This window comes from Pristis pectinata, chromosome 3 (genome assembly GCF_009764475.1).
Source record: "Pristis pectinata isolate sPriPec2 chromosome 3, sPriPec2.1.pri, whole genome shotgun sequence".
Classification (NCBI taxonomy): Eukaryota; Metazoa; Chordata; class Chondrichthyes; order Rhinopristiformes; family Pristidae; genus Pristis; species Pristis pectinata.
Genome location: NC_067407.1, coordinates 127,016,224 through 127,029,142, shown reverse-complemented (window position 1 = coordinate 127,029,142; position 12,919 = coordinate 127,016,224). Strand labels below are relative to the sequence as shown.

Genomic DNA, 12,919 nt, shown 5'->3' with positions numbered 1-12,919 from the left:
TGCTAGTTGTGTTGGAACAAGCCAGGAGAAACATGTGAAGGCAGGGGAAAACCACTGAGGCAAAGTGGAAAGAACATTGTCTGCAACATAAATCAGAAGGAGATAAGCAAGATGCATTGTGCAAGATGCCATCAGAAAGAGACAATACGGCAGATGAAGTAATAGCGCAGGAAACGTACCAAATTGGCACAGAAAAATTTCCTCATAACTAAAAGACTACGTAAAACATGTGAATAAAAAAAAATCTGCACACGAATGACACCACAATTTCAAAGAAATGGCATCTACCAGAGCCAAGGTTTTGCTCCTCTGGCTGTAAATATATAGCCCTTTATATTTACAGCCAGATATATTTACTTACCTATCTAGTCCTCCTCACATGAAGTATTTTATACAAGGGAAGAATTAGACTTCAAGCTGGAATTTTTTTTAAATGAGTGATTTTTTTTTAAATTGCTTCCTCTCCATATTTATGTTTTACAAGAGGGCAAAATCTCAAATGACAACCAATAATATTTGCAATACAAGACTGACAGTGATCCAAAGTGACAGTTCTTTTAATGCAACTATTTAAATAAAAATGAGGCACCAAAATGGAATGTAAGGAAAACAAACCACCTCATTACTGCTACTACTTGAAACTAGTTGGGGGAGCACATGCACGGACATAAACCTGGACTCTTCATCAAGAAAGTAGCATATTGCATAAAGACAAACTGATCCAATTTCTATTCCAAAAAAAAAACTTAAAAACAAACCAACATGAGAGCAATACCTATTAAAATAGATAATAAAAATAATTGTATATATGCAAGATAATTTACTGTTACCAAAGAAAATGCATGGTAACAGTCAGGTTCTTAAAATGCAAAATTTATAAAATTCTTACTTATACTTTGTTTATATTATATTATGTATACTTTGTGTAATCTGCTGATAGCAGCTTTGAATATGATTCAAGTGCACATCACAGGAAGTACAATACCAAATCATGGAAAAAAGTGAGCCTGAAATATTTTAAACATTATTACCAAACCTAATATAAACATTATATATACGAAAGGTATCAAACTCAATGGGGAAAAAAAATACCACACATTAAAAGCTGGCTTTTAAGAATTAAAATTTTGTATGAGACAAAGTTGTGAATAAAACTTTCTTACCATACGTGCAAGCACAAAGTCTGTCCGTTCCAGAACAGTACACCACTGAGATAAAAGGATCTAGTTCATTACTGCTTTCTTTTCTAGGCGGTTCCACTTTAACTAAAGTTTCAAAGTTTGAGAGATCTAAAATTTTTATAAATCCTCCCTGAGTAGTAACCACTAAATGCCCCAGATTGGAAGCATCAGATTTCTTTTCTCTCACAATCCCATTTCTTGAAGTCAATGGAGTTTCATCTATTATTTCCTCGCAGTCATCGTCTCTATTATCCAACACATCCGGTGGAAGTAATATTAGTGAGGTAATTGCATCCTGTGGATCCTTGATATGTTGGACTTTAACAGGTTGCTCTTCTAAAGTTACTATACGTGTGCTGTAATTCATCTTATAAAGCAGAAGATAACCACCACTCAAAATTCTTTGCTCAGGCTGGATAATTAGTGGAGTTTGAGAGTCAGTAGGTGACTCCCCCTGAAGAAAACCAATGTCTGCATTAATCCCAATGGTTAGGTTGGATTCTAAATCTCCTTTACTTCTATTACACAATGCAGAGTTTAATTTGTTTAAATTATTCAAGGCCTCAACTTGACTTATTGCACTCAGGGATGTAACAGGACAAGTCCGTAGTCCTATCAAAAGATGAATTCCATCTGCACAGGGCGTAATAGAATCAATGTGGAGATTCTCCTCTTCAGTAAACTTTGGCAGCCGCAGACAATGCACAAGAGCACCAGGTTTTGGAACCACTGAACTCCATTTATCAGAGTCTACAGAGGCAAGATTAGCTGCAGCATCTGCAAACTGTTGAATGTATGTCATGGGTGGGTCCTGCAACAACAGCTGTTCTTGGCTATCTAATTCCATTTCTATGATCTGCGGTACTGTGAAACCTTCATCATGTAAACCTTTACTCACCAAATTGTTCATTTGTGCAAAAACTTTACCTGCCTTTTCGTCTGACTCTTTAATGCTATAAAGCAACAACAGAGGCAAAGTCCTTTTTACTACTGGTGAACTTAGCTCAGAATTACTGCCGGATTCATTGTCCATAGTCACTTGGTCAGATACACTTTCACCTCGAGTCCTGCTTAAAGAGTCCAAAGACCTCCGTGAGTGAGTACTAATTGGCGAAGAAGCGGCAGATTTGTAAGATAATAAAACTCCTGCTAATAAACATGGAAAGGGAATGTTGTGCTGCTCAGTATGCTTCTCCTTAATTTTTTCACTCTTATTATTGACAGTAGATGTGTTGGCACCCAGCTCCTCCAAATCCTTAACCGTATCCTCGAGAACATTTGCCACTATTTCCCACTGAAGTTTTTCAGGCTGCTGGAGAATACTCAGTGCAGTCACATCTATATTGATGTCCATGCTGCATTCCTTCTGAGAAGTTTGCCCTAACAAAATAAGATTCTCATGTTAATATTATAAAATATCAACACACCTGCCAGATGAGTAACATCACCATAATATCACAATAATGTCAGAGGGCAGAACTGTCAAATCATTCTTCAAATTCGACATAAACATAGCATCTGATGACCTCCACTTCCCCCCAAATGGAAGTCATGCAACTCCCTCCGAACAAGCAAATTACAGTACATATCTTCCTGTTCTGCAGAATGTCCAGCCTGTGTTCCTTCAATAGCTCATTCTGAAACCATTTACCATAAACTTCTGCAACATGAAGTGCACATGTAGACATACTATATAAAAGCAATCCATTTTCCACAACATCCAATTTCATTTTGCATTAAAGGTGAGGCAAGTTAAACCAGGTATTTTTTGTCCTTGCTTGTCAGCTTCCTAAGGTGGAAAACAGCAGCCAATTCGCACTCAAAAAGCAATGAAATAAATGAGCACATAACACTAGAGGTGGAGGAATAAATACTGTCCAGAACAATCTCCCCTGCTCTTATCCCAAGAATACCACAGGATCTTTTATGCTGGCCCAAGGGATAGACAGCTGAAAAATGGCACATCCAATAGTATATCACACCCTCTGTACCACACTGGGGCCTAGATGGAGATCATTTTTTGGCACATAGGCAAGAGGACCATCAAATGAGCTTTAAAAGTCAAATCAACACACACTGCAGTTATCGGATGACCTTAACTGGTAATGAAATTTAACAGCATTTGCTTTGTGGATTGGTCTCACATGGTTTCAGATGATCATGAAAAGTCACGTGCTGGGATGACATCAGGATGCTTTAATTTAACTTTCCAATTTATAAATCACAGATAGAGTTAACACATTTTTAATAAAATTACTACCAAGAAATTGATTTTTCCCCTCAACTCTGATAAAGACAATCCCAGCTCAAGACCTCAGGAACTGATATAGGTTCCGGATGAATCTGAAAAATCTCTGCTACATTGAAACAAGGCTAGCAGGAACTAACACTAATCAAATATGTTGCAGGATACACCAATTTTATAAGTAATGACAATTGTAGAGAAAGTGTTCCAAATTTGATAATACCTGTAGCTGAATCTGTTCTGGAATGTTCTTCACTATCAGAATCTTCCAGCTGATCATCACTATATTTTAAAAAATCAAACAGATTGATGAAGCACATTCGAATGTAATACAAAAGCAAATTGTAAAATATTTTGGCACTTTGCTAAGATAGTAACATGAGGCAACAGTTCATAAAATACAATTTAAAACTTATCATTACCTGTCACCTTCTAATTTCGGTATATCAGAACAACTGGAAGAGTCTTCCAACCACGCCAGAGTCGGCCTCCGGGACTCGCTAGCTGGCCCATGTTCCACCCCAGGCAAAGAAATCAGCCTCAAAATTGCTGCATCATATGGATTGATGTCAAATTTCAAATGAACCTAAATTTAAAAATAAGTAGAAAGGTGTCTCAAATGCATAAACCAATTATGTATTCTGGCACAGCACTTGAGAACTTCAATCCACATTGCCAAAGTGGCAGAATGCAAGTTCCAAAAATAATTCTCAGATGTTGGTAACCATTTAAAATATAAGCAAATGCCACGTGGTTCTTTAAAAAGGAATGTCATTACAAGTTATCCTCCAAGCAGCTGGTTTCAAAGTACCAGCAGCCCAGGTCTGCGAGAAGGAAATCCAACCTCAGTCCAAGATGCTATCCACAGGTTTAAGTTGGATCCTGGCTTCCTTTTAGAAAAGAATAACAGGCATTTCTCTTGGTAATTTATTCCATTTGCTAAGCTTTCCTGCAGAGTATCAAAAGTTTTACCTTTCCTGGAAGTTGTTCTTGACAACTTAACTTCATTTGTAAACATTTGATTCAGAAATAAATGAATCTGAAGTTTTCCCACAGTTTTATATTCACTTCTTCTTGAGCATTGGGAGTCAAGGGTTTAACTTGCTTTCATTCTGGCTCTGTGGGTTCCCAGGCAACTGATGAGACCAATATTGGATCTACAGGCTCTGCCATAGGTGGGTTAAGTAGCTAGGTCTATTCTTTGAGCTGTATGCTTCCAAAGAGACACGAGGTTCTCAGTGCTATCCCAAATGTTCCTTCCCCACCCTGATTGATCATTTGACATAGTCTATTGTCAAATTTCAAAAGCTGATGAGAATGCTACTTGTTTTCGCAAAGAGCCTTGTTGAATATTTTTTGAGCATATCCTGTCCCCCTGTTAATATGTTGCTGTGATAAGGCTCAGAATTGTGTGCCCGTTTAGGTAGTCTACTGCCGGTCTTGTGAATGATGTTTCCCATTCACGAGAGCTAACAGTGTGTGATTATAGCCTCAATGCTGGGAATGGCAGCTTGGGAAGAGCACACAGGGTTTGAGGTACCATTCCAACACTTCGAGTACCTGCTGTACATAGCTCATACATCTGAACCATACAAGAAGGGCAAGGATCACTGCTGTCAGTGGTGAGCTCTGGCTGGATTTGAGATCTTGATCTTCAAACACATTTTTCCTCAGATGACCAAGGTTTTATTGGTAACCTGGAGCCAGTAGTAAACTGCATGAATGTCTGCAAGATGGCTGCTAAATAATGGAAAATGACTTCTTCATGGATCTTTATTGTCAAAACGTGAGGGTGGGGAGTGGTGCAGTGTTACACAGTAGGGGCAAACTGGTAGAGGGTGTTTGTCAGTTGTGTTAAGTTCAACTTCTGATATTAAAGTCTCCTACCCTATTGTAGATATACATTTTCATTTTGTATGACAAAACCATTAAATATGTCTGCATTTTTGATCAAGTTTAATGGCCAAAGATTAGGCAACTACAGCAGTAGTGACATTTCTTCTGGAGCACATGGCAAAAAGGTGAGAGAGAGAAAAACTCCCCTGCTTCCCCTAGATAGTGCCATGGGATTCTGTACCTCCTGTGAAAGTTTTCAATTCACCTTTCATCCTCAGTACAGCACTGCAATGCAAGCCCAACCTTCATTCTCATCTCTGGATGGAACACAAATTCACAGCCTTTCAACTCAAAGCTGGACAGCTAGCAACAAATCATAGCTGAGCTTGGCAACACATCAAATCTACCCTGAAGTGACAAGAACAAAATCTTCTTGTGTCTATAGTCCAAGCAGCAGCTAAGGGCAGTAAGTGCTGGGAACATCTATGGAAAGTGAAACAGTTAATGTTTCAGACCAAAGAGCTTTCATAGGAAGGTTCTGATGAAGGATTGTTGACCCAAAATTTTTCTGTAAATTTTTTTTTAAATTTTATTTACAGCGTGTTAAGTTTCCAACATTTTTTGTTTTAATTTCAGATTTCCAGGCTCCTAAAGACACTGGGCAGTATATGACTAGTTACTAATGTGAGCAGCACAAAAGGGATACTGCAATAATTATCACAATAGATGTGCCCTCCTTTGGTTCAGATGAATGATGTCTGCATTTATGCAAATGAGCTAATACAGGAGAAAAAGCTGCAGTGGAGAAAGAAATTGAAGGCAGAAAAAGGGTAATTATCAGTAGGCAATTAACCTACGTGTATTTGACAAAAGAATCAAAGATGAATTGATGGGCATGTGAGAGATATCAAGGAGTTCTCTGCCATAGATTCTCAAAGACATTGTACAATACAAATACTGTGAAGACCAACATCCCATCTGGTTTTGCAATCACTTCTCCACAGCCTATTACATTTTCTCCAACTGAACTGAGAAGTCTTTAAGAACAAACTCCGCAGCACCAATTAAAAGTCATAACCACAAAAACAAAGTACCTTCATTATTTTAGAAACATCCCATACACAGATTTTGCCACGCCTTGTTGAAGCAGCTAGGAAATGAGGGCAGCTTCCAAAGCCAACACATGCTATTCGGTCAGGGACATCTATGCTGGGAAACTGTGCTGGACTTGTTGCCAATGTTATGGACAGTGGCACATTTTGTGTGTGTTCACCTTTCACAAATGGACAGTTGGGAGAATGCCGCTCATGTTCAGACCTATGTTGTATATATAAATAAAAGTAAAAGTTGTCAAGAATACAGATGCAATAAGCAAAATCTTAATTATTATTTTGTGAAGCTTGATCAAATTGTTTCAAAAGGACTCAATAGTACCATTTTATTTATTAAGATTGCAGCAGCAATACTTCCTGCCCATAATCTATGCATTTAACAACCAAACTTCTGCAACGGAACATCAAGCTACATGAAAAATATTGGTTAGAAATAAATCTTAAGTTTTTGTTTTACACAATCTAAAATCTAACCAAGAAATCACATGAAGCATAGAATGATACAAATAGGTGAGAAAACTTAATAGTTAGGAAAGAATTAAAATTTCATACATTTCTTCAAAGAAAGACACAAAGAGCAAAAAATTGGCCTGTAAAGTAGATGAAAAACCTCAGCTACTTTTGCTTGCTGATAACTTAATCATGCCTTCATACAATTGTAAAAATAATGGCAATAAGCAAATTGAACTTAATCGCAAGAGGCCGCTTAAGTAGTAAAATACTTTAAATGTATGTCCATCTTAATATATTCCTGAGGCGTCTTAATTTTTTTTTTAAAAATGCATTACTCTGTGTCACACACACAAGATAAAGTGTAAAGCAAACACAACGTATTAACTCTTTCTATGGTGCAAGGTTAAGCACAAAGCATGATAGTTCTTCATATCAGAAATCATGCCAACTGCAAAGAATATGCTGTAACAATCATATTTAAAACATGTAAGATGTCAAAGCAGGGGCACTGATTTAGACTGTGCTAGTATCTTGAAAGCAGACAGACAGCCTAGGACAGAACAAGTACATTAAATCTACCATGAACATGCGAACAAAGTAGGATACTTGAAACAAGTAAATTAGGGCAAAAATACTGATTAAGGGAACAAAGCAGGGCTTGAAACTTTGAAAGTGCCACATCACTGCAGCAACATGTGTGTTAAAATTGCAGACAACTAGTATAAGAGAACTATTTCAGTGTGTCTCAGGCTGTGAGACAGTAAACAAGAATAATAACTTCATCTGCAAAATAGATAGAAAATAAAATGTAATTTTGAAAGGAACAAAAGGTAGCTGCGGAAAAAGAGAGAAAAAGAAAGAATCAATTGCGACATGTAGTCAACAGGACACAACAGAAGAGGAGACCTGCACCAAAGTCACTCAGAGGGTGAGCTTCCAAGGAGTGACTATCATCTTATCTATTTCTTTTTTGCACTGGACCTAAGTTACTTAATAAATCGGTTGATTTATAACCAATACACCTATATCCATTGTAGTTTGCTGGAGCCACGAACAAGTCTCCTGAGTAATCGTACTTTCAATATTTAAATTTAAACTAAACTATTAACTGGCAAAATTACACAGTCAATGGCTTTTGTCTACCTCTTGCTCCCTCTCCCCAGCATCACATTATGCAGGTATCCTTACAGGTTTATTAACAACTTTTGAATAGGAAAGCTTTATAAATATTGTAATGACTTTAACCATTTTCATTTTATCCTCATTAATAAGCACATGGAATGTTACAGCTCACTTACCAAGGTTCATCTGTAGGTTCCCAGCATACCAAGCAAACACTACACGTAAAACACATGGCCCGGTCATCCCCAGAGGAGGCTGGCTAAATAGAAAACACAATATCGGATCTACGTTCTTTCAATTAATAATATTTGTTTCAGACGTCAAAAGCCCGAGACAAATTTAAAGAATGGTTTACAACTTGGCTGGAGGCATAGGAAGAAGAAACACAATGGATTTTTACCCTCTTAGTGGAAAAATATTGGTACCCAACTGATCTCCAACCTGACCAAATAACTCAGCATAAGCCAAAAGTGGAAAATGGAAGCTATTGGTAAAGCCAATTCCATTTATAACTCAGTTTTGAAATGACACAACAGTCAGGCGAGATCATGTACAGCAAAAGTTTGATTCCCACAGTGAAAGGTCAAAAAGTTAACTACTTTCATCACTATACTTCTGCTTTTCCACATCCAGAACAGTTTATATTCATAGTATTTCAATAATTCTGTTCAATACATAGTTCTAAAGATAACAAAACCCAGAGAAAGGCTGGAAACTTTACAATTCTAGTAATGAATTTAAGAACTTACTTGGTGATAGAATCCTGCCTGAGCCATTGGATCAGGTTGAGCCCATCTGTATCCTACATGTGGCCAAGAGGTGAAGGTTTCTCGCCTGTTAGCCTCACTATACATTAGGGACCTAATGGAGAATTTAAATTGATTATATTGCAAAGTCTTAAGAGTAATATGCATTTTCTTTGATTGCTGCTCTGTTGTCACTTGTAATTGACATGCAAAACTTGTTACATGGTGGAGCTGAGACAAATTGTTTCAATTTTTATTTATCTACCAGATGCTCATCCAAACTACAATCTGCCGGCTCTCTTAAAATATTGTTTTTTCCAATCCAGCTTTATTGAAGCATCCCATAGCAATGGGGTTTATACAAGGAGGAGGGTTAAATAACAAGAACCTAAACGAGGCATGCAACAGATACATTCTTGTTTTTTTTAAAAAAGAGAAAAACTGGATTCATAAATAACACACTTAAACAATTTTAATCCTATGGTAAAGTCCAATTTTGCACCAGCTATCATTTTGGACATTGCAGAAGTGCCAAAACAACCTGAGCTGATGATGGGCCTGAACATGCAAGCTCACCTTTTTCAAAACCTAGCGATAGAAAGTTAATTTACATGCAAAAACTTTGTCCACAAGACGAATTATTGCAAAGTCATCACCACTGGACATACAACACAAATAAACTGTGCATACTGGCCTTTTATAAAGATTAAGTTTTTGCATAACTTAGTTTGAATAAATAATGATTTCTGTCCTTTGATGACTGAGATAAAAGATGAAATCCACATTTTGTGATTTTATCAAAGTATGCTCCAAGAACATCAAGGGCATATTACATTTAGCGGTGAATTGACAAAAACACAAGCTATCATTTCCCATTATTCTTTCAGCCATGGTGAAATACAACCATCATGATGCAAAAATGCTCAAAATACCTAGTGTGCATATTTTCAAAAAAAAGATGAATCACCCATCCCAAACACTGGTATGTCAAGAATTGTGCCAAGATCAAAACAATGCCTTCAACACTCTGTCAAAACACGATTGAGATAAAATGACCACATTTTTTCCAAGAGTTGTTTCTTTAAAAGCACATCTGAAAATTATATCAGTTCACAATTGATTATATAAAGCTGTGATGAAATTAAGCAAATTTAACATCACAACTTAGTTCTAGTCCAAGAATCGTACACCAACTCATACCTGTCCACTGAGCGACCAGGACCCACACCAAGTTCAGGCCGTGCACTCGGCAAGAGGTAGGATAGCCTATCCATTACAGATGAGGCTACAGACAGGGCAGAAATATTATGGTTGGTCTTTTTCAACTCATTTACAATGGCATTAGCAACCGACTTCAGAGTATGATGAGGAAGGTGAAAAGTGACTGTTGCCCACTGCAAAAACAGAAATAGATGTGTTACTACAATACCAGAGACATACAGATTCAGCATTTCACAGAGTTTTATTAAAGTGTAAGTCAAGTCCATTACTCCACCCCAATTCTTTATCTCATCTCTCATCTTCTGATGTTTACTGAACACCAGATATTGAAAGGGCTGAACAGAGTGGGCGTGGAGAGGATGTTTCCATTAGTGGGAGAGTCTGGCATCCGAGGGCACAGCCTCTGAATAAAAGGATGTCCCTTTAAAACTGAGATGAGGAAGAATTTCTTCAGCCAGCAGGTGATGAATCCGTGGAATTTATTGCCACAGAGGATTGTGGAGACTAAGTCATTGTGTGTATTTAAAGCAGAGATCGACAAGTTCTTGAATGGTAAGGGGGTTAAGGGTAAGGGGTTTAGGATTATGGGGAGAAGATAGGAGAATGGGTTGAATAGTTTTTAAAAATCAGCTATGATTGAATGGCAGAGCAGACTCAATGGGCTGAATAGCCTAATTCTGTTCCTATAACTTGTAGTCTTATGTTTAAGACAATGGGGGTGTGAGATGATAATAGGAGAGAGGAACAAGAGGGGAGGGTGGGTTAGTTTGTTCCCCCCTCATCAGATTAGGGGGAGCAAACCAAAGGCTTGACTAAATCATTGAATTGAAGAATGCAGGAAAGGAAGACCCACCATTAAAAATGTACTCTCATAAATAAGATTATGCCACAACAACATCTTCAGAGAATTTATTGAAGTTTCTACTTACCTTTGCGACTTTGTGATTTGCTGCTGTCTCATGCGAGGTATTTTGCAGTCCATCTTTCAACTGTGTGATAAACTGATCATATCCTTCTATATATGAGACTTCTACCTTCTCCAGACAAGCAGAGAGCAATTGCTGGGCCTGTATATGTAAAAACACAGTACATGCATTCATAAATAACCGTAAACTTCTTTTGGATTCTTTAAAAATGTTTTAGACAAAATAAGCTACAAAAATTATAGGAAAAATACTGCAGCACCTCCTGGTATAAACAACTGACTAAAAACATACACCAGTTATAGTGAATGGTCGGACCCTGGGGAGTGTTGTGGAACAGAGGGACCTAGGAGTACAAGTACATAGTTCGCTGAAAGCAGTGTCACAGATAGACAGGGTGGTGAAGAAAGCGTTTGGCACACTGCCCTTCATTAGTCAGGGTATTGAGTTTGGGAGTTGGGACGTTATGTTGCAGTTTGCTGAGAACACACTTGGCAGTATTGTGTACAGTTTTGGTCGCCCTGTTATAGGTAAGACATCATTAAACTGTAAAGAGTTCAGAGAAGATTTACGTGGATGCTCTCAGGACTCAAGGGTGTGAGTTATACACAGAGGTTGGACAGGCTAGGAATTTATTCCTTGGAATGTAGGAGATTGAGGGGTGACCTTATAGAAGAGTATAAAATCATGAGGGGTATAGATAGGGTGAATGTGCAGTCTTTATCCCCCCCAGGGAAGGGGACCTAAAAACTAGAGGGTGTAGGATTAGGGTGAGAGGTGAAAGAATTAAAAGGGACCTGAGGGGCAACTTCTTCACGCAGAGGGTGGTGCACATCTGGAATGAATCTACCAGAGGAAGTGGTTGACAATAACAACATTTAAAAGACATTTGGATAAGCTACATGAATAGTTGGGGTTTAGAGGGATACGTAGAGGGATCTGGGCCAAATAGGACTAGCTTGGTGGGCACCATGTCAGCATGGATGAGTTGGGCCAAAGGGCCTGTTTCCACGCTGTACAACTCTAGTAATGCAATGGCATGCACCGTCAGTGTTTTCCCCATCAGTCCAAAATGTGCACTTAACAATATCAAAGAGTTCCCACTGGCATTAGTTTGCAACACGAGAGCAAGAATGAAGAGTGATACTTGTTGGCTATCAAGGATTAATTATGATACTGAAGAGTTTGTAACCTTAACTTTTAATGAAAAGCAAATCCAACAATGACTTGAGAGGTAGTAAAATTTCTAAAGTAGTAGTGCTGGTTTCATCTTCCCCTAGACTCACATTGTTCTGTAATTTATGCCTCAATATAAATAACTTGTATCCAGATGATCAGAGAAACTACCACCTGAGGATGGACAGGAATAAGTGCTGCCTCCGCTCCTTCCCACATTATTCAATAACAAATTAAGGGCATATGCAAATAACATGCATATGTTTGAAGTGTCCCTTCAAAATCTGTCAGATTTAAATTTGTATGCATCCCAAAGTCCTGGTATGCAATTTAATTCAGATAACTAATATTCGCTTCAAATGTTAGATAAACTACAAAAAGCTTTTTAAAAAAAAAACTCTCAGGCATAAAATCCATATGCAAATCATGGATTTGGCAGAACTTTTAAAATTTGAATAATTATGAATGGAAAATAGATTAGATGCAGGACCCATTACTTGCTCAGCTGAAGGTGATAAATTTTCACTTATCATATGTCTGATGAGATTTACTTTCCAACCTCTCCTCCCAAATCAATGAGGTTCATACTCATACTTTCAACCACAACATTACCCATGTTCTACAGAACATGGTGCAGTATTCATACTGTAAGAAAAGAGCAGTATTCGCTGTTATATACATTTGGCAAATAAAGGCAGACAGAAGAAAGAATGTTAATGAGCAGCTCAGAGGAAAAAGAAACTGCATTTTAATAGCACCTTTCATAAACTTGGAATGGCTCAAAGGGCCTTATAGTAAATGAAATACTAGAAGTCACTTTTGTACAAAAGGCAAAATTTGCACAGCTTGACAAACAGTAGGATAACGAGATAATCAACTTTATTGATCACGGGTGAAGAATAAA

The 12,919-nt window shown here is 37.7% G+C and overlaps 1 protein-coding gene across 1 annotated transcript in view; it reads right to left on the bottom strand.

Annotated features, from left to right (window-relative positions):
- Positions 1-12,919, bottom strand: part of birc6 (baculoviral IAP repeat containing 6) — a 229,007-nt gene that overhangs the window by 195,525 nt on the left and 20,563 nt on the right. Inside the window, exons 3-10 of the mRNA XM_052011344.1 lie at positions 10,846-10,983; positions 9,896-10,089; positions 8,699-8,810; positions 8,126-8,208; positions 6,357-6,579; positions 3,849-4,012; positions 3,650-3,708; positions 1,164-2,561 (exon numbers count right to left, since the gene is read on the bottom strand). Of these exons, the coding sequence (XP_051867304.1) occupies positions 1,164-2,561; positions 3,650-3,708; positions 3,849-4,012; positions 6,357-6,579; positions 8,126-8,208; positions 8,699-8,810; positions 9,896-10,089; positions 10,846-10,983 (2,371 nt within the window). The remainder of the gene's footprint in view (positions 1-1,163; positions 2,562-3,649; positions 3,709-3,848; positions 4,013-6,356; positions 6,580-8,125; positions 8,209-8,698; positions 8,811-9,895; positions 10,090-10,845; positions 10,984-12,919) is intronic.